General features: G+C 40.6%; 1 protein-coding gene across 2 annotated transcripts in view; it reads left to right on the top strand.

Moving 5' to 3' along the window:
• homer2 (homer scaffold protein 2) overlaps positions 1-26,656 on the top strand; it is a 35,924-nt gene extending 9,268 nt beyond the window's left edge. For both annotated transcript variants that reach the window (XM_074665711.1, XM_074665710.1), the window contains exons 2-9: positions 4,820-4,976; positions 14,464-14,595; positions 14,864-14,956; positions 15,734-15,873; positions 19,509-19,665; positions 20,245-20,355; positions 23,218-23,298; positions 24,872-26,656. In XM_074665711.1, coding sequence (XP_074521812.1) covers positions 4,820-4,976; positions 14,464-14,595; positions 14,864-14,956; positions 15,734-15,873; positions 19,509-19,665; positions 20,245-20,355; positions 23,218-23,298; positions 24,872-25,060 — 1,060 coding nt within the window. In that variant the 3' untranslated portion in view covers positions 25,061-26,656. The remainder of the gene's footprint in view (positions 1-4,819; positions 4,977-14,463; positions 14,596-14,863; positions 14,957-15,733; positions 15,874-19,508; positions 19,666-20,244; positions 20,356-23,217; positions 23,299-24,871) is intronic.
• The last annotated feature ends 241 nt before the right edge of the window (positions 26,657-26,897 follow it).

The following is a 26,897-nucleotide window of genomic DNA, read 5'->3' as shown; positions in this document are numbered from 1 at the left end:
TTGCTGGGATCACAAGGGTTGGACTGTCGATGACAGGGCGAATGCTCTCTTCAGTGATGAATCCAGTTTTGAGTTGATCCTCACTCCAGCCAACTTACTGATTAGGAAGAGGCCTGGAAAAACCAGACTGTCTTGCCCCTACTGTAGTAAAACATGGGGGTCGATCAGTGAAGAAATGTACCAATGTGAAGGGCGAATGAACCAGGTCATGTACAGGGCTACTCTTGAAAATAGTCTTCTTCCATCTGTGGGAAAACTCTTTCCTGCCTCATAGGACTGGATTTTCCAACAAGGCAATACCCCTTGCCACATGGGAAGGTCAGTTAAAGCCTGGATGGAGAACCAAAACATTTGAACCCTGCATTGTCCCTGAAACCGTCTTTTCCATGACTGACTGTAGTTAACAAATTTATTCGTCCGTTGACCAATTACTCTCCACATATGCTATAAAAAAAATAAGAATTGTGTGTTGATGCTATTTTTCTCCCTCTGTACTGAAGACTCAACACCTCTAACGTTACAGAAAATTGAGAAAAAATATATTGTGCATTTTGCTTGTACCAAACAGAGGAAAACCATCTTTTTACCAAAGTAATGACTAAATGCAACTTTAACTACTGAATTATTTCAGCTACAGGTGAAGTAACATTTTGTGCATGATGGTGATTTATGTCAAACATGCTACAAATCCTGTTTGCATCTGAATATTTGACCCCAGATCCCAAATAACTCCTCACAACTTATCTAAACAGCTGACAGGTGTCTGCCTCACTTAGACAAAGAAGTTGGTTGCTCTGATTGATGGATGAGGTCTGTTAGGGGAATGAAACTGAAGTGGATTCCTGTGCTCAGGAATCTGGAAGAGGCTGTTCCCCAACTCACTGAAAAACATACACCTGAATTCCACAGGTGAAGCAGAACACAACGTGACTACAACCCTTTGTATTAAAATCAGTTGACATACTCTGCTGCCTCTGTTCACACCTCATCTAGGTACAGTGCCATCCTGCATCTTTTTGAAATGCCTTTTTCAAGCAAGAGGATTATCCAGTTCTTAGCAAACTTCAGCCTCGTCTGGGCTAACATTTCAAAGGATTTAAGAGAACATGAGGCAGGCAGGCTTAGTCGTGCATCACTTGATTTATTGCAGTTTCATATTCCTCATAAGGAACGATGCAGAGTCATTCTCCAGTGTGCTAACATGGCGTGATGGCTGTAGGTTATCTCATTAGGTATCTTTTTGTGATGTACAGAGCTGCATAAGTTTTTCCTCCTTTGTTTTGAAGTTTATTTTGCTGCTTCACCGCTTATTTGCTGCATCATGTGGACTTGCCTGAAGTGGGTGTGTAGGTGTACGTAGGCATAGGCAGTGCTGACTTACTCAGACCTGCTTACCCCACACACAGAGAAACACACACACACAGCTGTAAATTATTTAAATAAACCAGATGGGGACAGTGCACTCAGCAGTCAGTGGGACAAAGATTTCAGCACTCATGAAGTCCCAAATGTTGTCATCTTCTTTTTTTATCCAGTAAATCAATCAGCCTAATGCGTTTTATCTGGGAAAAGCAGATCACTGGATTCTACCGACAGTTTGTGTGAGTGCATCCATGTGTTCAGCTGTGGCCTTTCGCTTCTCTTCCCCTGCCAGTGCGAGCTGGCTCCAGAAACCGCTACTGCAAAGGTCAGCGTGTGTGTTTTTGTGTGTAGCTATGCGCGTATGTGTGTGTAAAGCGACAACAGTGATCTGTATAATGGGTTTTGTTGTTCCCAAAGCAGATGAAGACTGAGATTAGGCTTAAAGGGGGCTGTGAATTTATTAGGCTTTCATTTCTGTGAGAACCATAATCCCAGTGGAAGTAAAAGCTTTATTAGCTCATGAATTTTTCGCTGCCTGCTGGCCTTTCTGTCTGCCTTTCACATTTGTTTCTCCAGGATCTCATAGAAATCTATATGTTCTCCTGACAACTGGCTGTTGCTAGCTGCTTTAAAGCCTTTTTACTGACAAAGGCACAGTCTGTACCCTGTCAAACAAAATCTCCTCTTGCACTCTGGACAAGTTTCATATTTATGTTTCTGCTAGCCTCAACAGTCTTTAGCTGGATAAAATGTAGACTTATTGGGAATAAACTCTCATATGATTTGAATCAAGGCCATTTTTTTCCTCCAAAAAAGCAGCATTTCCAAATTCAGTTGTGCATTAATAATGTTTCACTGTGCCAGCACAGTGTAGCTGTGTCATGATGTCTAACTCAGCCCCCTTGTGCACACTTCACACATTTTTTTAAACCTTTCAGGAAAGGAGTGGATGTGTGTCGTTTTACTCTTCCAGTGGAGGCAGAAGGTGTGAAATGTCAGGAGCTCAAACACTTTAGAGGCAAAGAAACTGATGGATTACAAAGTTTGTCGGAAAGTGTCTCTTCCAGGAGCAGAGGGAAGAGCTTAAAGATTAGTTATCTGTTGTCTGTTATGTTTAATTCTTTGGTGTAGCTCCTGATCTGGAACCCTGAGTCAGAACCGAACCATTCAGAAATGAAAATTGAGATAGCAACTTCTCTGACTGAGCAAAGTTTTCTTTCACCAGAAGAAAAGTGCTCTCAATAACTTTCCCCTGTCTGAAAGCCACATTCACATCACTTAACAATTTCCATCAAGCTACCGTCCATCCATCTCCCCTATAATCATCCTCACCCATTATTGGTTTCTCAAGGCACCCTCTGACCTTTCTCAAGCATCCACTCAACTTAATTATTCCTCACTCATGCAACTTTGTAGAAGAGCATCTCGAACACCCTCCGTCGCCAGTGGGTACCAGAGCTCGTAGTGGATAATTTAAACCTGCTGGAACCTTTCCCTATGGGGCACCACCATTAAAGCGAAATGCAACAATTTTTCCAATCTACTGTGGTTTTCTCTCTGTGTTAAGTGCCTGTATGGCTTAAAATTAAGTACGAAAGTACAGTATAGATATAGGTGAAGTCAATTTTTACCACAAGCTGCACTCAAACAAAATACGAGTGTGCTAAGATTAGACCACATGGCTTTTGATGTTTCATCTGATAAAGTGAAAGTGTAAAAACAATATTGCATAGTCTTTTTTTTAACAGTTTCTAGATTTATTCTTTGAAAGAAAATATCTAGCTTCCCCATCTTTCACAGCTGTGAAGTTAAGATTAGCATTATTATCTTCAATACACTAAACCAGTGGTTCCCAAAGTGGGAGATGCTGAACACTGATGGGGATTGCGAAAGGCCTTTCAAAGAACACCCCACCACTGTATATTTTAGCCATTATAGTAAAATAAAAACAAAAACCGGGGTTAAAAAGGATACAAAACATTGCAAAAAGAAAATGTTTGATCTGTGTCCACGCTGCTTTGTTGACCCCTGAGGTGACAAAGCCAGGATAGCGATGATATCAGTGATAAAGGATTCGTTTTGGTAAAATGTGCAAACAGGGAGTCTTATTTTGTACTGATACGCTCAGTTGAGTGTTTTAAGCCTTTTTTGATATTTTTTTGTTTTTGGATTGGCCTGTAAGTGAATTCCTTCAGGACTTCGGTCCCTGGTACCGCTATTATGGGGGGTCATAGGCTAAAAAGTTTGGGAAGCCTTGCACTACACCACCTAAATTTCATATGTAGTTTGAATGATGTTTGGATGTTTCACTTTGAACAGAAAACACCAACAAGCAGAGGAATCTGAGCATGTTTCACAACAGCTTTTAACTCTTGACCTCAGGGTCAGGGCTGTCAGTTACTGTGTGTGCATGAAGACTAAGGGGCAGAGAGAGTGGGGGCAGTGAGGGCCTTGCATTGGAGGTGATGTGTCTGTGTATCTCGTAAAGAAAAGAGTGTTTTCTTTTTTTCACTTATTTTTTGAACACTTGATCATTACTGCTGTTTGGTTGTCGGTCTCTGTTTGTTTGAAACTCTTCTTAAGTTTTTATGGTCTCTCATCATTTAGTACAAAAAAGGAGCCAGCATTCTCATAAACTACAGCTGAGACTCTTTCATCAGTGTTAAACAGGAATATTGGCAAACATAAAAACGTAAAACAAAGTCCCTTTTGTTTTGAAACCTGGAATCAAAAAAATCATTTAAAGCCAGTTTGGTTAGTAGGTTTATGAGCTCAGCCACAAATAGTGGAATTCATTTAATTTTAATCTTTAAATCTGAGCCCAAACAGCAGTATTACAACAGTCACTGTGTCATGATGTAAACGGTGCTCTTTTGCATTTTCACATTTCTTCACTTTTGAATAAGCTGATTTTTAGTTTCTAAACTCCCCTTCACAAAATCAACATTCACAACAAAAACAGCCTCCTTAAAAGTGCTAAAGAAAACAGGAATGAAACATTTGATATGAAAAAAATACTTAAGTAAAGACACTAGTAAGACTTTTCAGGTTAAAGTCTTGTATTCAAGGTGAAATTTCCTATCATACGACAGACAAAAAAGCAAAAACAAGTGGGCAGTCTCTTACAAACAGCAGGCTGCGTTACTGTCACCTACGAGAGGGGGGTGAGTGTTGATGTGCTAATGGCTCTGAGTTGCTATAAGGATTGAGGGTGTGTGTTACATTATCACCTGCCTGTCTGTGCTAAGACTCCCAGGACTCTCCTCTCTAGAGGGACAGCAGTGTCTCCGTCGATCTCATGTGATGGAGAAATACTACAAACCCTTTCCAACTTGGTCAAATGTTGTGAATTCAGCTTTTTTATCAAGTGGATATTGTCTCGATGCGAGCTCTCTGTGGTGTGTGATACGTGCAGTGTTCCACGTCTCATGTTGTCTCTCCCTCCTCTGCTCTCCAGGGAGCAGCCAATCTACACCACCCGGGCCCATGTCTTCCAAATCGACCCGTCCACCAAGAAGAACTGGGTCCCCGCCAGCAAGCAGGCCGTCACCGTATCTTACTTTTACGACAGCACACGCAACAGCAACCGCATCATCAGCGTGGATGGATCCAAGGTATGTGTGTGCGCGAATGTGTTCTGTGCATCTGTGTGTGTAACCATATCAGAACGAGATAATGGGAAACATTTAACAGCTCTCTGGAGAGACAGCTCTCTCTGAGGAAGAGCACTCAAAGCTACGACTGAACAAAAGAAATAATGAGGAGCATTAATGTGACATGTGCAGCTTCCACCTGACACAGGAACTTTTGATCTTCTTGTGCCCCCTGGTTTTATCCTTCATCTCCACTCAGGAACAAACTTTAACTCTGAACACGAGAAAACACATCTGAGGATTTTAAAAACTTCTTAAGATTCAACAATCCAAGATAATTTTCCTGTTGGTTGCTTTAGTTTTATTTTTTAATTAATTATTTGAGTGATGACCAAAATAATTTCAAGCAGAATTCTAGTTAAAGGGGCTGTGAGGAGTTTGAGAGTGATCTTGAAAAAGTCTCCCTTCTAGATATATGCTTGATTGTAATAAACACTTTAAAATGAGGTTATCAGCACCAATATTGCTGGTTACAGGTTATTTTAAGTTGCTACTTCTTAACTTTCAGTTTGGGCTGTCCAGGACCAGATTGATTTACAGCACGTCTAGGTCTCCATGACAACACCACGCTGGCTGATGAAGTTTAGTTTTGAGAAGAGATAAAACACAGAGATCTGTGTTTTTCTCTGCTAAAATGATTTCTATGACTTATTTTGTAGTGATGGTGGACACAGGAGCCTTACTGTCAGACAGAAAAAGGACAGGAGAGCAGAAGAAAGCTAAACGGGAGAGTAAAACAGCCTGCGCTAAAGGCTAATTAGCCTCTAGCTGTGGCTGTATCACTCTATAACACAAGGGTTAATCTCTGTATGATAATGTTCATTCCAATCCACATGCAACAGTTATTCTGCAGTGGTCTGTTAAAACTTGAGAGTCTATCAATAAAATGAAGAGTGAGGTTACTTTAACTCTGCTTGGTAGACGACTGGCAGGACATAGCTAACCAGGATTCACTAAAGTTACACGTTACGTACTTGTCTTGGAGCACCGGGCTGCTAGCTGGGCTAAATATAAATGGCTACTTAACTACTTACAAACTGACAGTGTTTACTTGTTGTCGCATTAGCCTGCAGGTATGTTGGAGCACCAGGCTGCAGGCAGGGCTAATATATGGGCAGCTGCTACGTCTGCTTGATGTCGTGTTTCAAACTGTAGCACCACGCAACTGCACTGATAATTCCCTTAACCTCCGCACATTGTATCAAGTAAAAAGTTTTCTTAAACAAAGAACATTTGTTTTTGAGACTCCGCGCCACAAGGTGGCGAGGGACTGCAATCAAAACAGATCTTGAACTTTTTTGGGGGAAATTCTGTACCTAAATTTGAAAGAGGATAATATCAAAACAAACCTTGTATTTCTATTCAAATAAATACTTTATATTTTAGATAAAAAATGAAGACACTGATAAGTGTCAGGACACCTTCCTGCCTGATTATTAAAAATGAATGCTGGTACATAACTGCACATTAATAGTTCAGGGAAGGGCAGAAGAGGAAGATGAAGGCTTAAATAAAAGCTTGGACACCAGTGAACTTCTCCTTTAACAAATTAACAATAGCAGCCAGGAGCACCATGCTTGGTGAGTTGCAATTAAACTTAATTAACTGTAATTTGCTGTAATCAGAGAGAAGCCCACAGTTGTCATACTTGAAGGACTAAAGGGCTTTTAAATCATTGCCACACTGGATCAGTTTTTCTCTTTTAAACTGTCAGATCCCTCAGCTGTGATTTTTTTTTACACGTGAAGCTTTTCTTTTAAATTCTCTTCCACCCATGAGTGTGTTGAAGAGATGAGATCTGTTTGGTTTTTCTGATTGTGAACATTTCCCAAAGCATTTAGTATTTTTAGGACTATTTGATTTGTCATCATAAGAGCATGGCACTGCGGTTTCATCATGCATGTGACAACAGAGACCATATGAGCGTGCCTGTGTCTCATTCTCATATTAACACCACCTTCCTCCGCTCACTCAAGAGTAGATTGTGTGTTTCCATGGCGATCAGTGTATTCTCTCGGTGTTAACACTGGAGGAGGGTTATGACAGCGGCATCCCTCTACTGACACTGTGGGGCAATCACCTTTTGCACAATCTTAAATTGGACAGATTACCTGCAGAGCCACTTCAGACACTGAGCAGGCTGACAGTTGTTTGGATCTGTGGGTGTCTTTGGGGGTTGGTCCTTTAAACATGCACCACACTACTAGTTCCTGCTGAGTCCAATGTTGGGATTACAGACCCAGCAGCTTACTCAGAAACTCAATGTGGACAAACTGAACAACAAAAGGCTCAGAAGAAGCCCTCTTTTACAACAGTGGATGAATCCAGACTACATTTTAAAGATTTGAGCTGTGTGGATCTGATCAGTCTAAAAAGTTAAATACGTTCTTCCCAGGTAGTTGGGAAAAAATGACTTTATTTCAAAATTATGAAAGCTTTTTTCCTCTTCATTTTAAGGCTTGAATGATTTTGAAATAAAACATCTTCAACATTATTTAAGATGCACTGTTTCTCCATCCATGCTCAGCTTTGTTGAGTCAATCTCTGTCAGTATCAAAATAGCTCCCTCCCCACATCTAGAAAACAGAGATGCAAGACTCTAATTTGTTATGTCATCAAGCAGCACTTATAGAGCCACAGAATCCTTATCCAATATATGTTTTATCTTTTCTCTTAAACAACAGTTTTTCTTGTGAGACGGAGTCTAAAAATGGACTTTTTCCTCTGTCTGGCTTCTTCAGTATTTTTGTATGCCCCCTGTGTCCCTGAGGCCTGGAGTCCTCTCTCTGCTCCTTCACTCCTGTCATCCTTCCTGTCCTCCTGTCTCTCCTCTCCCTCCTGTAACCTTGAGTAACAAAGCAGTGTGTCATGAAGTGTCTGCAGCCAGCAGCCATGTGTGAGTTATGAGGATTAACATTTATGAAACACAATGTTATCTCAGACTGAATGGAGATGTCTCCGGATGATTTTTTCCAGTTAATTTGAGGAATTCAAAGAGGTACCCGTATGAGCAGAGTAACCATTAGAAAGAAAACGTTGAGTCAAATCCAATAGATGTTAAATATAGGTCCTAGTTTGTGCACTCGCTGCGAGGAGGACAGGTCTGTCTAGAACAATAGTCTGAGCGGCTCTACACACACTGACAGACCGTCAGTTTCTATTCAGCTGTGATGGCTCTGCAACTCAATGGTGATGATATGCCAAGTAGTGGAGCGCTTTAGCACTTTTGTGTCTGCTGCAGCAGTGTAGCAGGCACTATGACAACACAGTGAAGAGCTTTCTCTGTCATTTATGAATTATTCCAAGTGGGTTGACTTCCCAAGCAAACGAAAAAAAAAAATCCCTTCATTTGTATCAGTTCTATACTAGGGATGCATGATATTGGATTTTTGCCAATATCCGATATGCCAATATATCGAAACCCCTTTTGGCCGATACCGATACCAATAATCACAAGTTTGTTTGTTTTTTTCACTGTATAGAAAGCTAAGTCTATCCTGTACTGGAATTTATATGTTACTCTTATTGTGACGGTCTTATTTGTTTAAGAAACACACATAAAACAAGACAAAAAACATTTGATTTTACCATAAATAAAAAATGTATTATTTTTTCAAACTCAAGACATTCAGTATTGAAATACAGAAAAATAATTTCTTTAGATCACATGAACTTTAAATGTACAATGCATTTTTAATAACCAAGTTGCATTTGATTTTAGAGCTACTGTAACAACCTGGTGACAGACATAGAGCTCTGCTGTGCAAATAAATGAGTGCTACATTTTATTTAAGGAGCTTATTTTTCAGATGGTAAATAATAATAATCCTAACAGCACCTTATTGACTGTGCATATGGGCAGAAATTTTCATATCTGCCGATACCGATAAACGTGTTTTTAAGGTTTTATCAGCCGATACCGATGTTGTGCCGATAATATCGTGCATCCCTATTCTATTCCTATGAATCTATAAACCTGTTATTTTTTTATCCCTCGCCCCCTCTTTCGCAGCCAAAATCAACAATTTGATCCACATGCTAAGAGGTGGTTTGCTGCATTCATGTTTTTGTCAAGAGTAGGAATTTAAATATCTTTTTGTGAGCTCACTACATTTGTTTTTTGCCTGCAGGTGTTTCAAATTTCTCACCTGCCTCAGTGTAAACATGTCTGTTATAACCTTATGCCCTTTGATTCACCCCTCTGCAACCAGTAAAATTAGTAATGCACCACTGTTGCACAGTGTTAATTCTCTACCTGTGTTTCATAAAGTTTCCTTTCCACCAAAACAAGAGACAACACAATGGATGAATCTGTCTGTTCAGTTTTTAATCTATTTGTACAAAATGAGCCCTAGCTTGGTATTAGTATGGTATTAGAAGTTGATGGGGATTTATTGATTCATGCAGAAATACAGAAAACAGCTTTTACTGTAAATGTTTTTGACGTGATGACTCATCCTCGGCTCCAGCTAAGTTCACACCCCCATGTCTTCAAAAATTAAACTTACGTCATCGCCACCAGTGGATGATTTTTCCTCTTCATATATAGTGGGATAAAAAACATTGGGTCATTGAAGCAGTTGGAAGATGTAAAAACCTTTTCCCACATTTCTTCATCCACATCACACCTCTGCCTGATGAGCAATCACATTTTACTTTTTTTATGAGAGGACGCAGGAACTATCAGGTTGGTTTTCTTTGGCTGTGTTTCAGGAGCTGCAGCAAGTTTCACCTGTTCATTAACACAACCGTTATCTTCTTTTAATATTGAGAATTACCTTAAACAACTAAGGCTTTGTGTCTTAGATTTTGCCAGAATTAAATAAAATCCACACTTTTTTTTATCACTGTGAAACACTGGGATAAGTTAATGCTGCAAAGATTAGAAAAATATCCCAACACCCCCATATGCTAATATTTTCTGTAGAACATTTGCAATCGGAAGTTACTGTTTTATGAAAATGCTCTGTAGAAGTGTATCCTTCTTTTTGAGCATATCACCAGGGCCAGGAATTTATCATTCAAAGGCTGAGCAGTTTTTTTCAACCACAGGAATCCCTGGCTCTGTGTAACAGTTTGTCTGTTCCTGCCTTTCTGCTTCAGAGACTGGTGTTTGTAGCACTTAAGAGGCTGTTTTTTAACCTTTGCCAATCAATATGGGGTCACAACACTTCCTGCAAAGTGATACTTTTTGTGTCAGTGCAAGAGCTAACTTACTGAGGTGTCTGTGTTGTTTCAAATATTCCACTTCAGGTGAAGAAAAATAAGAGCACGTTCATTGGGACAGAAGTTGTTGGAGCTTTCTTTAATTCTTACTTTTGTTTTAGTGATGTGTGAGGACACAAGAAGTCAGTCAGTCAGACAAGAGTCAAAGGCACCTCATTGGCTAGGTTTTATACCTGCACTCCAAAAACTTTAAAATTTTGCTCTGCAGAGTTTGAAATGTGCTGGATTTTTTAGGGACATGTCTGTACTGCCCCAGTTCTGAGACTCTAGCTGCTGCTGCCCTTTTTTCCAACTACGACAAAGTTTTCTGGCATTTGGTGTTTGACAAGTGATCACAGTTCTTTCCCCTCACGCTCCTCTCTCATGTTCTGCATCCCTTATGTTGCTCACTGACTCTGCAGATTCTGTACGCTCTGCAGATCACTTCTGTAACCTCCCGGCCATCTCTGAGATTCACACTGACCCTAAAGCTATTGGGCAGCTGACTTCCTTCTGTGTCGCCTGTGCCACTTGATCCACAGCTGCCAGCGTCACTCCACGCTCCCTCTGTCACACTCCCCCCTCAGTCTCACCTGCTCGCCCACTGAGACGTACACTCATACATGCCAGCTTACAGTCGCTGCTCGAGCCCACAACGATGAAGGCACTCAGTTGGTGTTGTATGTATCACAGAATTTGCTGGAATTCAGTGTTTTTTTTCTAATATCAGTCACATTTAAATGTTGATACAGCACATATCCAACATACCAAAGTCAATAACATTGTATTTATTGATTCATTTAAATAATTTGGCGGGATATCAGAGAATGCAGACAGACAGACAGACAGACACTTTATTAACCCCTTGGGGAGGTTCCTTAAGGAAATCCATATTCCAGCAGGAGGTAACACCAAGGGATAGAACAGCACACAGTTACAAGAACAAGATAGATTAAAAAGGAAAACACACAAGTAATAAACAGACAGTATACTGTATGATAGGGATGCACTGATTCTACTTTTCTGGTTCTGGTTCCGATACCAATACAAATACCTGTGCTTTGTTATTGATCTATACCGATACAGATCTAATACAGTGTTAAATAATAACCTGCATGCCCTACTGTGGGATTAGACTGGTAATGTTTTGGGTAAAAGGCAAAAAATGAGTATATGGAATTACTGAAGTTAATGTTCATTTAAACTACTAAAAGTTTAAATGTTTACCATCAAAACAGATCTTCATAATGTGCACAAGGTCTTTTCAAATGTAATCTTTTACAGCCTGTGGACTGCTAATGCAGCTAAAAACAAAGAAAGTGCATCAGAGGCAGCATTTCAAGTCAGAGAAGAGTGCTGGTAAAAAAAAAAAAAAAAAAGGCAGAGAGTTGTTTGCCTGGATCAGCACCATGGATCTCCTCCATAGACTGTATATAGAGTGGACAGCATGGTTCTGCCATTTGCCATTGTACGGTTTTGAAGCCGAAATTTCCCCGTCAGAGGTGCAGCCATTGGTAGCAGCTGTGCAGCCAGAGTCTGCGCAGGAGAGACTGTGAGGGATTCTGGGGGAATCTGAGTGGAGCTGGGTGACAAAAATAATTTATATATTTTTTTCCTTTGAGTGTCTAATCACTTGTTGACTCTACCTCCCGACATATTATACAATCCCCGAAAAAAATACATGAGAACAGCATCTGTCAATCATTGTTAAACGTTATGTAAAACCTCATTTTTAACCTCATATAACTAATGAAAACAAAACTTTTCAGAAAAAAGAGGACCTGAACACAAGGTAGCCAAATGATATCTTCAAATCACCATGACAATTGGATTTGAGAAACATTTCTACGAGGTGTATTAATTTTTTTAAGTTTTACCACAGCCCATCTGGAATGACTAGAGAGACAGATTTTTTTTACCTATACTGCAGCCAGTCACCAGGGGGAGCAGTTTTTGTGGCGCCCTCACTTTGAGCTGAACAAGATGACATCTTTTTTTTTTTTTTACAGTCTATGATCTTTTCCACTGATACCAATCAAACCGATCAGTATCAGAGGGTAGGCAGATTCATTTTGAGTTAGCAGCAATAGCAAGTAAGAACTCAGGTAGCAGCAATAGTATGTCCTTATCAGTCCTTGGTCTTTATAAATATAAGTGAACAATAATAAGAAAACACTATATTTTACTGTGTCTTTAGCAATCAAAACTCCTTTTGTATATTTCTTTGTAGCTCTTTGTTTGAACTTCATTAAATTTTCATCCATTTCTAATCACTGACTTCAGGGAGTGCTGTTGTTCAGAGAAGCATGCTGCTGTCAGCTGTAGTGTAAGGTTTCATTATCCTGTTACACAGCACAGACAGAGGAGCAGGTTCAATTACATTCTCAAACTGCCAACTTATGGGCTAATCCTGTCCTGGTATAACCGCCTAACTTTAGCATTTAAAGTAAGTCGTTTTGCACATATGATAAAATAAAAGGTTTCAGCAGAACTAGAAGTTTTCTGTCAGGAAATTCAGCATCTCATCTCAGCATGTCATCCTCTTAAAATAAAAGTTATCACTTTGTAGGGGTAAAAGTTCAAGAAAAAAATAAATGAATACTTTGTTTGTTTTTTTAACTGTATTTTATTTGTCTGTTTTTCCTGCCGGGTTACTCTCAATGATTTAGCTAATTCTTTACTAGTTTCCTTCGCACAAAAGTCCAGTTTCTTGACAACAGTCTTTAAAGTTTCATCTTATCTAAACACTCCTCCAGAAGACTTTACTATCAGTGTAACTATGACCTTTGTTAAAAATTTACCCAGTGACTACAGTGTTTTCCTGCAGGAGAAAAGAGATGATATTTCTTTCACGTTGCCTCTGAAATGAGATCACTCTCACGCTCACCTCAATAATTTGCCACTCACTTCATAAACCTTTAATGTCGAAAAAACAGCCTTATTTGGGGGTTGTAATTATAATTTTCATGATGCATATTATGGTCTTCTTTGTTTTAGCACAGCCATCATTCTTTTCAGAGGCTGTCAGCATTGTTCTGACTGAGACACAAATGTCTGAAGGAAGTGATTTCAGGCTAATATTCTCATTCTGTCAGCTCAGCTTTGGCTTTTTGGGTCCCTTTGCCCAGTAATGAAGTAGTTCATAGTGTTTTAACACCTCAGCATGTGAAGAGATGGAGAGAGAGACGGTGGGGGTGTAGAAAAGGACACGAGTCTGTCAGCAGTTTGAATTCTTGGATCCTGTATTCAGAGCCGTGTTGCTACGAAACACTCACTGCACTGTGATTATACTGTCCTCCATTGTGTCTTAATTGTACGGGTAGTTTGTTTGTGCAGTTTCTAAGTTCTCATTTCTCTTGATTGTGTGAATATGTTCCTGTGCTTGCATAGCTAAGAATCTGAGATGTTTGTGACAACATGCACACCGGGATGACTGATTTCATGAGACATATCTAACTTGGGTAAACACACACACATCAGTGCTGTCCAGTCAGGCAGAAATGTGTTTTTCAGCGGTCACTGCTTCCTGTGCTGGTTATTTTTGACTGCAGCAGATGTTTTCTGGCCTCTGATTTACTGCAGAGCTGCAACAGGTGAAAGTGTTGTGTGGCAGAGATGGAGACTGTAATTTGACTACTTAGAGGTTAGTGGGTCAGCACTCACCATCGCATAGAGTGTCTCCGTCTGTGTGAGCTAATATCTCTGTTTTATTCAGTTTTTACACAGATTTTGAAATAAAGTTATTGCTGCAAAATACTGACTGTATTTTGATAACCCTGCTTAAAAAGAGTGATGCTTCCACATCATGTCTGAAAAAAATTTCACCTTGTAGAGGGAACTGGAGGTAACTACTGTTGAGTAATCAAAGATTGCTTTGTTTGGTAGAAAGGCTTTCAGATATTTATATAGATCTGACCTCACATACGCAAAGTAATGAATATGCTGGATTGTAATCAAACTTTTCAGCGTGGGCAGATTGAAAGGCATAAGCAGGGAATTACAGATTTACTCTGGAATGAATGGAGCCACAATAGACAATTGTTCTTTTCCAAATCAATGGGGCTATTCATCTGGAGAATGCAGCCACTAAAAGCTTCTTTTCTAATATGTTTTGGCAAAAATGCCAACACAGCTTTCCAATCCAGCAGCAGGCATCTTCTGAAAGGAAGTCTCCTGGCTCAAGCATCTGTGTTGATTCCCTTCGCGGTGCAAAAAATACTGACAAGGCATCTTGTTCTTACAGGTGATCATCAACAGCACCATCACACCAAACATGACATTCACCAAGACGTCCCAGAAGTTTGGCCAGTGGCCCGACAGCAGGGCCAACACTGTGTTTGGACTGGGCTTCTCTTCAGAGCAGCAACTGGCCAGGGTGAGAGGAAACATGAAATCACAGGAGCGCTCTTACATGATGACATAAGATGTGATTGATCGCTGTGTTTGTCTTGAAGCCGAGAGTGGCACTGCAAAAGTTGGTAGACTTGGGCTGAAGTCACTATCTGGTTCCAAATTCCTTACTGTCACCAGGTGTTTGGTTTCTTGATTTCCAATGAATCATGAAAAGCCACATTAGATTTGACATATCATTTTGTGTTTCCGCTAACCATCATATCTCTTTCTTGTTCTGCTCATATTTCCAGTTTGCTGAGAAGTTTGCAGAGGTAAAAGAATCAGCCAAGCTGGCGAGGGACAAATCTCAAGAGAAGCAGGAGACATTGAGCAATCAGTCGCCGGTAAATTATCTCACTCTGCTGTCTGAACTTCTGAATCAGTTCATTCCTTTGCTGCTTTTTACAATGACTGTCTGCTTCTACAGAGCGCAGTAACACTGCAGAAAAAAATGGAGACTTGATTCATTTCAGGGCATCTTAGTTTCCTTTCCAAACAGCAAAGGCTCAGGTTTCAGAATGTTCAAATGATTGTATGAAGAAAGATGTGTTTGGGTATCATGAAATGAAAACATCATTCAGGCAATTATGTTCACAATGATGAATGAGAAGTCAAAGGTTACCGAAGGTCTTTCACTACCAGGCTGGCACCTATGAAACCGAGAGTATAAGGAAGTCTGAGAGAGCAGTAAAACAATAAAAGTCTCTGAGCTCCACTCGAATGATCTCAAGGTGGTTATTCTGTCGGGAAGTAAACAACATTGTTTGGAGGTAAATCCAGCAGTCAGCGGCTGCCAGCTCTGCTCTCTGCTTCTCTGACTCCAGATGGCATGAATCAGACTCACTCGGAGAGACACAGAGCAGCTCTGGCATATGACATGATAAATACTGGCAACAGTCTTCCCTCACCCCTCTGCTGTCATAGCTGACGCGTCCAGGGTGTTTACAGAGCTGCACCCTCAAAAAAGCCCAGGGCTGCTTCTTCACAGTCAGAGAAGAATATATGAGACACTTTGGGGGCTTTTTAACCCCCAGACCTTTGAAAAAGCTGCAGGTAATCTTTAGCTGAATAAAAACTTGCCCCCAACCATAACAAGTTTCTCTTTCCCTCTCCCCCGCCAGGAGTCTGGACGTGAGACGCCCTCCACCAACCAGGCGTCCAGCATTAATGGGACGGATGATGAGAAAATCTCTCATGTCGGTCCGGAGGCTGCTGTGCTGAAGAGCGAGAACGATCGTCTCAAGAGTGCAGTGGAGCTGAGGTAAGATCAGAACAGCCTCCTGAATGCGACATGCGTTTGCAAAACGTTCAGACACAAATTAGTCTGCAGCTCGTCGTGATGTGGGGTTTTCTCAGGCATTAGCAGAGAATATGAAGGTGATGTTCACCAAGCAAATATTAAAAAAATAACACAAACACAAAAAAGTGATTACCAGTGGTATTTTCCCAAAGCAATCAATACATTTCAGCAGGTTTTGTTTTTCAATATAGAGGGTTTTCACATGACTTAATCAACTCCAGCTCGAGCATGTTGGAGGTACTCTCACAACAGAACATGGTCATTTACTGCTGTATTGATCAGACTGAGAGAAATGTTTATCTGTTTTTGACCACCAAAAATGATCCCAGATCAGGGTTAGGGGTGCAAACATTTGTACAAAGAACAAAGAAGGTTATGGCTAGATTAACTCCTTTAGGATTTCCAAGGAAATAACCTACCATTAATTTCAACATTCGAGTCTGTTCACAGCATTTCCTGTCAGGTAGGTCATGTTCTCTGTCCATTACCTCTTAATATCTCACTTTGGTAAAATTAATTATATCATGAAAGAGTATAACTTTGATTGAGGGGTAATTCAAGGCAATAAATAGTACAAAAGTAGAACTCTGTGTTTTCAGGGGGCTTTTTTAAGTGTCCAAAAGCAAGTGTCTCCCAAAAGAGCATAATTTATTCCCTGGACCCCTTCCTCCATGAAAATGATAGAAGTAACATTAGAGTTAGACCGACATGGATTTTTCCAGGTCAATACCGATTATTTTTAAACAAGGAGGCCGAAGTGCAAATACTGGTGTCAAAGTTTCGAACAATGCAAACTCCAACACTTAACTTCATTCAAATACCTTTAAGAATGAGTTTATTAAACAGCTACCAGGCTTAGCAGCATGTTTTATAAAGTTAAATGAAAACTTAAAAATATAAATAGCTAAAGTTTTCTACAGTAAATAAAGTTTTCCAAAATGCCAATGTAACTGCAATAACTGTAATAACTGCACTGCTGATTGGCTGTTTCCCAAGCCTTGGCTCTGCTTGTAACCAATCAGATGGTACTGTGGGTGGGACAGTGCTGGGGTCTGAGTAGTGACTGCAGACAGCGGAGCAGCTGCATCAGAGAAATAACAACGCAGTTTTAAATTTATTTCTTATCGGCCATCGGATTGAAAAAAAGGCTGATGCCTTTGTACCTCAAAATGCCAAATATCGGCCCAGATGATGGCCTGATTTCAGATTTAGAATATTTATTGTAACCTTGGGTATATTCAGTTTACAGTGAGTGAGTACTCTTGTATTATAGACACACAAAACAACACGAGTCAAAGTGACGACAGTGCTTAGGCTCAAATAACAAGAAGGACAGCCCTGAGATAAAAAGCAAGATAAGTTAAAACATCAGTGGGTAAAAGAAGACCTAAAATATGTCAAACCAAGCTAAAAGATAAATATGTGCCATTCATAAAGACAGTATGAAAGAAACCGTACAAGGAATAAATAAATTAGTGAGGTAAAGTTGCAATTTCTCTCATTTGTTGTTAAAAGCACGGATGGCTGCTGGTACAAAGCTGTTTTTATATCGTCTGGTTTTACAAGCAGGAACCATGAGCCTCCGCCCTGATGGAAGCAGCTGAAACTCTCTATTGAGAGGGTGAGAGTCATATCTGACAATAGAGTTACCAATCCTCTGTAGCTGTTTGGCATACAGAGATTCTGGGTAAAGCTGGCCAATAATCGCTCAATCCCTAAGTAAGATCCATGTTTTCATACCTTTAAGTAGATGATGATAAAGATGCTAATTTCTCATATTGGTCACTACCGCTCACAAAGCGTAATTTTTAAAAATATCTATCTTTTTCTTGCTGGCTGAGTCCTTCACAAAGAGTTTTGATGTGCTCCAACACTTCAAAAGACTGATGAGAATAATTAGTTTCTATGATTCATCTTGAGCATGGCTCTCCTGATTGCTTCATATCTCACATTACAGTACACACCTCTCCCCAAAATACATCATATCATTTGAACACTGCAGTTTCTGATTGCTTTCACACTATTCCTTTTCTTTAATTGCCTCTGCAGCAAATGACTCCTACGATATTTTATTGCTGCTGGGATGATATCATGTCTCCAGAGGCCTCTGAAATCAAATGATCTAATCTTATACAGTGACGCTTCTCTGCTCCACCTTTAGCTATCTGCTCCTTACTATCCAGATGCTGTGTGTATAAATGGGTGGTAATTGCTAGGAGCACCAGATGTGGGTCCAGATGTGATTAAAATATCTCCAGAGCATCAGAGTGAAAAAAAATAAATAAATAAAATGCAGCTCGCTAATTTAACCAGAATGAGAATATGGCAGCAACGAAAAAATGAGCTGGTGTATTTGAAACAGATGGGATGAAAGGCCTTGGGATAAAAATGGAAAGTAACAGTGACCACACTTTTTCTGACGATGCTTCATAATTCAAACAGAAGAAAACTGGAATAAAATAAACATCTGTATTACTTCTGTAAAATACTAATACACATTCAGGACATCTTAAGTTTAAAGTCTGAATTCTTCTGATTTCATGGTTCCCCCAGAAAAATGATGCAAGAGCTTTAATTTTATGTGCAAGGACTCTTAGCATTTTAATTTTATGTGTATGTTTTTCATTACTGTTCTCATTATGTTATAAAATCAAAAGATAAACAAATGTTGCTCAGTGTCTTATGTAACTTCTTTTAGTTCAGCTGCTTCATTTTAACATCTGAATGATTTAAGTAAGCACTTTCCTTTGAGTTCAGTAGAGCTGTCGGTGTTTTAGAAACATCCATGATGGGCTTTAAGCAATTTCAGGTTATTCAACTATTTTCTCATCTTCTAGAAAGATAACTTGGGTTTATACTGACCATCTCAGTAAAGTAACTGACTTAACTCAGGCAACTGTCATCATCTTGTAATAAAACCAGACTGGGAAGTCTTAAAAATGTAACAAAAAAAAAAGTAAGTCTGTATGATAAAGCTTTACCCTACAGCTTTAAAGCCTTTTATTTTAAAGAGAGGATGTTTGTTTGCTCCTGTGCAGTGGATTGAGCTCACATGTGTCGTTTGTGGTTGTGAAGCTCATTGTCCTCCGTCTCCATCCGCCCTATCTCGTCTTCACACAGCTTTGAGATTCTGTTTGGTGGAAGTGTGTCACGGCAGAGAAGCAGCCGAGGACTGCAGAATGCTGCGGTGCAAGTCTGTCTACATTTGATGAAGCCCAGCGCACTTTCACCCAGCCAAGCATGAGGAAGGGACAGCGATGCATACTAAATATACATCACAACCCCTCCAACTGTATTGATAAGACAGACGCACACTCACACTGTGAAAGAGTAAAAAAAAACTTACCTTCGTCCCATAAGGGCTGCAGCTTATTAAACCTCAGAGACTTCTCCACTCATTCTGTTGACTAAATATATCTCCACAGTGTGATGTACATAACAGATGATTAAATAGTTATGACTGTGAGGATTTTTCAGTATTATGGGATTTGTCAAAGTGCACAAGCATGCCTAAGGCATTTCAGCTGCAATCTGTCTAAGTTTTCCTTCCATTAATATCTCCCCTCCTGTATCTCTCTGTCTCCGGTGTCTGGCAGCAACACCAACGCCAAGAAATGGGAAACAGAGCTTCAGACTTTAAGAGAAAACAACGCCAGGCTGGTGGATGCACTGCAAGAGTCCTCTGCTAATGTAGAGAGCTGGAAGAAACAACTTAGTGCCTGCAAGGAGGAGAGTGACACGCTCAGGGAAAAGGTAATCCAGTCATGTGCTCCAACAGGGAAGCTGAATAATGTACACACACCCATCGATCCTGCTGGCAGGGAGGGTGACAGTTTGAAACTTTCCTTTTTTACAAAAAGGAAAAAACTACAATCTTTAAGTGAAGTAATGTTATCTGTCCTGGTTTTGGTTTGTTTTCTTTTGATTTTGTTACATGAGTTGAATAAACCTCTGATCAAATTTGGTTATGCAAGTTTCTCCACTCAGTGAGCAGAGCACTGTATACTTTATTAGTTTGTGTGTTCCCTTCACCAGTCTGAGCTCCACTCAGTCCACTATAAATAGCATCATTTTAGTTTCATAATCAATGTGGGCTGTTACTGCAGCTGGCCTGGTGTTGCAATGGTACTTTTCATTTTGTAACATGCTGGAGATATATTTTTTAATTGTTAGCGTGGGTTTGTATCATACCTGCAGCATGTTTAAGATTTCCCAGTACAAATAAACAAACAAATATTGTGAAACAGTTTGAGAAATATGTTAAAAAATCTGTTGACCATATTGACTTTCTCATAAACCACGTCCTCCTCCTTTTTTTCCTTCTGTGTGAAGATTGCAGAACTGGAGGCTCAGTGTGCCGAGGCTGATCAGGAGAAGCAGAAAAACGCCCAGCTGACTGTACGAGTGCAGGAGCTGGAGGCTGAGCTGAGCGACAAAGAGCAGGTAACACGTCTCGATGCATCTGTTCTGAAACAACAGGGCCAGAGCGAGAGCAGGGGAGGCGTTTGTAAAACAATGCTTTCTTTGTGACAAAGGTAGTATTTTACCTTCAGTTTTCCCTCGGCATCCTTCCTCCTCAAAGGAGTCACAATTTTCAGGCTATCACTCCTGATATCTCCTGAAGTTGAAAATCTACTATCAGCTCCTTCCTGAAGCGGATCAGTGCAGCTCTTCACCTCTCCCTCAGGAGATGATTAGACCTCAGTGGGGAATGATGGGTCTTTTATGTCTCATCTTGGGTTTTGTGGAGATTGGTCTTGTTACTCTTTCCAACCCGACCTAACCTTGACTTCCTTCACTGCCCACTGCTACTTTTATTCTGTCTAAATGGGCATTTTTTTTGTACTTTCCATGCAGTCTATTTTTCTGTAATTTACTTTATTTTTCCAGTTTGGGTTCAGTTGAACTCGGCTGTGAAAACAGTCGGACTGGAGGAATGTTAATTTGTCCTCTGACTTTGTTGAACAGCGGGGAATTTGGCACAAACACCATTAGCAGCATTTCCCTCTGTCTACTGCATCTATCATCCATAATCAAAACTAGCTGACTGTCAGCTTAGCGCAGCATAATGCTGCTGTTATTTCTAATGAGGAGAAGCCCTGCGCAGCCACACAGTCTTTGACCTTTGCTCCCTGCTGGTTAAAAGCTGTTTTGTCTGCAGACAAATGATTTGGACCAACTTCAGCTTCAGTCTCTTTGCCTTTTTCTATGATAGTATGACCGTGTCTCCCAATTAATGTCATGAAGGGAGAAACAATCAGCAATGAGTGAATCAGAGAGAAGAGGACTCCACAAACATAGTTCCCCTAACCTTAACTCGAGCAGAAACGGTTAGATTAAGGGATCTGTTTATTTGTTTTGGCCCAGTACGGCAGCACGGATATTTAGCAGACTCCTTGAGAGATTTTCAACAGTAGAATTGAACTTCAAATTACCAGAAGCTGGCATTCAGTATCGGTAATGATTTGACATTTTGAGAAATGTGTTTATCGGTGTTCATGGTTGGGTAAGATGATACCACTGTCATATCTGTCTGAAGCTTCAGCCTAGCTTAGCTTAAAGACTGTAGACACAGCTAAACAGCCCGGTCCTTTCAAAGCTCTCTAATCTGCTGCTCCCAGACAACAAAACTGTCTGCTGCAACAGCTCCAGTAACACAGGAAGATATTGATTTAAAACTTTGCTTGATGTAAATGTAAACGGACTCTCCCTCAAGAAAATGACAAATTGTTCAACTGCTTTTTCTGAGTGGTTTTTGGAGCAGGTTTTATTTATGGTTTCTGCTGCAAATCAAGCTTTGCACTCTCTGACATAAAACCCCTTTTTTTATGCCTGTCTGGATGTTTTAACATAATGTTGCTAATAACAGTGTGACACAGCAGTGATGTCTGCATCCAGGTTTAAGACTCTTTTCCCCCGAGGTGAACTGTGTGTCTGAGAGAGTCGAGTTTAGCACCTGGCAGCCTGAGTATTAATAGAATCTCTGTTTTTTAAAGCGGTAAACCGTAAACAACAACAGTGAGGAAGCAGTTCAAACTGGGCTGGAGCTGTTTTTTAAAGTAAAGGCAGAGAATCAGCTCCTCTGGGGGCTTCAGCATCTCTGTAGCATCTCCTGACACTGACTGAGGGTCTGCAGGAGGGAGTCTCAGTGTTTGCAGAGCGTGATGCAGCCGCAGGAAGCCCGCAGAGACTCGTCTGCCCAGTGACTCACCTCCTTCCAGACACACACACACACACACACACACATGCTCAACTCCTCCAATTAAAACGCACCTATGAATTATTAAGCACTCACTGCTGTGTTGACCCCTGCGCTGACCACCTGTGAACCACACAACAAAGCAGCAGCAGGTGACTACAAAGGCTCAGGAAATTATTCCTTAATGTAGACGTGTTTGAAGCTATACTGGATGCTAAGAAACAGCATGTGACATGTTTGCGGGGAAACAGATTCAAGGTTGCACCTTCAGTTTTTTTTTTTTATCTAGTCAAGTCTGTTGTTACCTTATTATTCCTTGCCTGCTTTGTATTGCTGCTCTGTTGTTTTTAGTTGTTTCCTTTTGCAAAATTTAAGTGACTGCTTCTAAAAAACCAAGGTGATGGCCTCAGTGAACACTAAAACTGATTTTTACCATTAGATTGGAAAAAGCAAGTTTGGAGTTTTGGGTAACTTGTTGAAAAGCATAAATCAAGAGAAAGATTGTCAAGTTTGACTGAAATAAAATGTTTTGTAGCACTAACACTGAAATCAGAGGGAAAGTCGAGCCTAGCTCTGTCCAGAGGTACCGGATCTTCCCTCCAGCACCTCGTTTGCTGAAATCAGAAGGTCACTGTTTCTGTTCAAGATATAATCCTGCTCATAAGACCTGTTAGACTACAAGTTTTCAGTTTCATACTTCACTTTTGTTCAATTACATCCTCACGGCTGTCTCTGGTAACCTTTGTTATAGAAATGTGAATTTGAGCTGTTTTTTCGGGAACTCAGCTCGGGATCATCATAAATAGTTTCATGCTTAGGAAAGAAATTCTGCAGTATTTAACCCAAGAAAGCCCAACAGGAAAAAGATATTGTGTACAAAATGCGAGGCATCAGCGTTGTTACCCTGCAGGCTTAGTTCAGGCTTTCAGCTGTTAAATAACACTACCCAGTGTGTTTTTCATCACTGTGTGTTCAGATTGCTTCTCAGTCTATGTGCAGATATGGTTATCAGTAAGAGGAAGATAAAAAATCTCTGGAACATCTTTTTCACCCCGACACGCTTTGTTGCTGTTTGATTATTTGTTTTTTTCTTTCATGTCTCACAGGAGCTGGAGAATCTGAGGAAGCAGGCAGAGATAATCCCTCAGCTCATGGCAGAGTGTGAGAGCATCACCACAAAACTGCAGGTATGTTCAAAGTACCCAGAAATCCCACAAACCCCCCATTTGTCTCAGGTGTGAATCACAGTGGAGTATAAAAGCCCGACAGAGAGCTGTGGAGCTGAGAGCACACGTGAGGACGGGGCAGCTGTCACAGCGAGGTAACACACTTGATGCTTTGAGGCATACGCAATGCTTTCAGACGGAGGTATAAAAATGAGTCCTATTCAGCATTCTGCCTGAGGGCTGGTGATGACACAACATTCCTATCACGTGTCTCTAACTCACATTGTGCTTATTGAATCTATTAATAAAGGTCCATCCTCGCTCAATGCACCATGGATTATCATCTCCATGAAAAGGTTTCCTCTTCCTTGTCTGAGAAACGGATACCACATCTCTGTCATGGTTTATTAGCACCCTAGATTTGATCTGTTAGCTACTAAAAAATACAACAGGATCCGCTGAGACCTTCTAATGACTCAGTTTCATAATGTTTCGTAGGCGTGTGGGTCATGTCTGTGAGATCAAGCTGGGCGTGTTTCCAGAAACCCTGAAACAAAAGATTCACACCCTTCACCTCTCGTCTGTCGACTGACAAGGAGCACCTGTTCTTTCAGGCGTTATTGAGAAATATCAGACTCTCTGCAGAACCAGAAGTGTCGGGCTCTGTGACTGACTGTACACCCGAGAGTGCCAAGACCGACATGAGCTGCACTGATAGTGACGCTCATGTTGGCGTGTTCAGACTGACTCAGAGCAGGATTCTATCATCCAAGCTGTCATGCATGTGCTGCCTTTCAGACAGGGGGCAGGGTGGATAATAAAACCAACAGTGGCATGCCTGAAGTTCTTGTGCTTTGCAGAGTTAGATTGCCTGGTTGGTTTCTGCAAACAGCCAGCTGGATGAACGACAGTGAACCGAATGAAGGAGAAGTTTATTTGATCTGCTAAAAAAAAACTGAGGAGAGGCTTTGATGATAGGATATCTCAGAATTCTCCTTCTGATACCTCCATCCACCGGACAAAAACCCAAGCACGGTGCATTTAGATAAAAGTATATTTCTTAAAAATAGTTTTCTGCACTTTACCCTTTATGTGGCTTTCTAAAGAAGAATCCATTTACCCATCCTGTGTTTTGGGTCATTGCTCTGCTCTATTTAAAGATGGCACCCCACATGGTGATCAGGTTTCAGGAGTCAGCTGCAGGATACAGTCATGCAGACGCAACACTCATTTAGCACTCCTATTTTAAACCCCTCCCTTCAGTGGTATCTTCACCATTAATGTGTCACCCATGTCGCCTACTAGTCTGAAACACTTGCTTTGCGCTCTGCTCCAACAAAAAAAAAAAAAAACACCTTCTCCTTCATATAAAGCCTCAGTTGACAATGTAAAAAAAAAACAGCCAAAGTGCTTTTATCTCAATTTTGACAGTTATTGTAAGAAGTTTTGTCTGATGTTTGGCATCTCTGCTAAAAAAAAAAAAGACTGAATACTGAGACTCAGACATCCCTTTCAAACAAATTAACATCTTTGTCCCTGTATCTTCCCTTTCCTCAAATGTGACTGCTGTTGTTTCTCTGATATTTGTCCGCAGGCTGCAGAGGCAAAGAACGGAGACTTGGAGGGGCGGATAGGCAGTCTGCAGCTCGACATCGACGACAGCCAGCAGAAGCAGAACGACATGAAGAGTGAGCTGAAGAAGTTCATGGATATTCTGGATGGAAAGATAGACGAGCTGCATGAGTTCAGGCAGGGGCTCTCCAGGCTGGGTGTTGATAACTGAGAGAAGTGGCACTGAGTTGAAAGGGTCAGAGGTCAGGTGAGAAGGATTCACTACAGTATGTCTTCAGGGCTGAAACTATGTGGCACCTACTCCCCCAGGTGATGCCCACTCAGAAACTATCGGCTTTGGCTTCTAATAAACACTACCATGTGAGGAAGAGAGAATTTGGAGAGGGAGAGGGAGATACTGGCAGGAGGAAAGCCAGCGTGCTCCAACAAATGGCTCCATTTTTTCTGAAACTAAATCAAGAGTCACACTTTGAGCTTACTTATCCGTTTCTGTGGGGGGAAGCGACTTTCAAAAGCTGGTTGTGGGTTCTTAGATTCTGTCCATCTGTCTTTTTTCTGAAGGCCGGAGCTCTTCTTCACAGACAGTCTGATTTTAGAGTAGAAGAGGGGACTTAAAAGGGCTAAAATAAAAAAACACACAAAGATGATGTTGTTCAGCATCACTCCAGTAATAATTGGTGTTAAACCTTGTGGCCCCCTCAGAGAATTAGCAATCTTTCTACTGACTGTCCTCGCTGTTGCCTCCCGTCTATCTCAGGTGTGTTAGAAGACAAGTTTGTACCAATAGGATTTTATGCACATACATGACAAACGGCCATGACACAAAGTGCCTCCAGGTGAGTCCAAACCTACCTGGCAAGGAGAACTGGCCAAGTGACGACCATCACCATAATAATAACTTGATTTTTGTGACAAAACCACTCACGAATAAAATGAGGTGCAGGCAAGCCCGCTCATTCTGAGGATGTCAAACAGGTGTCAGCACAAAAACTGCTCTGAAGAACTGTCTCTGTGGGTGTTTGCAGTAACACACCTTTTCTATCTTTGTATAAAGAAGGACAACTATCAGGAGCTTTCCATCAGAAACATCCAAAACTAATAATAGGAACTGACTTTGCCATGAGTGTAGTGTAGTGTTCAAAGGACTGTGTGTGTGCAGTAGTATCATTGTCTCCAAGGCTGTTTCTGTGCTTCCTTACACTCTGGTTTTTGTTATGGTGGTGGTTCTTTTGAGGCGGGGGACTCGGTGCTGCTCGATTGGTGAACAATGTGAACTTCACTGAAAAGATGGCGTGGGCCTTTTCACTATAACCCTGTCAGATTCTTGCTTTTTGTTGAACGTATTTATTTATTTTGGGTGCCTCTCTGTCACTAGTGTTTCTAGAACAAACCAAGTAAATCAACCTTTACCTAATGTCACTATAATGTCTCTATAGGTGTACGATGCTATATGAAAATACCAAACTGTAAGGAGTCAGAGGCGGATTTTGCAGGATGGTGTCAGCTGCTTTTGGGAAATCCATCTTTAATCATGGTATATTTGAAATCAATGGCATACATTGTCATGGAATATATATTTACTGGGTTATAATATAATGTTATAAGTATATTTTTTCATTTCTGTTTTGATCTTAACATTAAGATATCTATAAACAGATGTTTTGCTTCTCTCTATTTAACCCTTCTGTTCATAAGTCACCTGAACAAAACAACCTAAGACCCTTCCTTTTGAACCAATGCCTCTCGTGCACTTTTGTGACTCCTGTTCAATATTGTACAATAGAACTGACAATTGTTAAAATTTAGTTTAATTATAATACTGAGTGTGTGTCTTTTGTTTTTACTTCAAGTTTGTGGGTAAGGGGGGGTATCATGTTCAGAGAGGAGCTGAGAGGTTTCAGTCACCCTCAACTTGTTACAAAATCACTGTTTCTGTGTTTGAATGTAGAAACCTTAAATCTGCTGACACTGAAGAAAAAGTCTTCAGGCCTTTTTTTCCTGGATGAGATGCTCAAAGAAGGAGGTGGAATGAACCTCCAGCGCCAGAG

This window comes from Halichoeres trimaculatus, unplaced genomic scaffold (genome assembly GCF_033239565.1).
Source record: "Halichoeres trimaculatus isolate MK-OKI-2021-1 unplaced genomic scaffold, fHalTri1.1 fHalTri1_scaffold_3, whole genome shotgun sequence".
NCBI classification, from domain to species: domain Eukaryota; kingdom Metazoa; phylum Chordata; class Actinopteri; order Labriformes; family Labridae; genus Halichoeres; species Halichoeres trimaculatus.
This window is presented reverse-complemented; position numbering and strand designations above follow the sequence as displayed.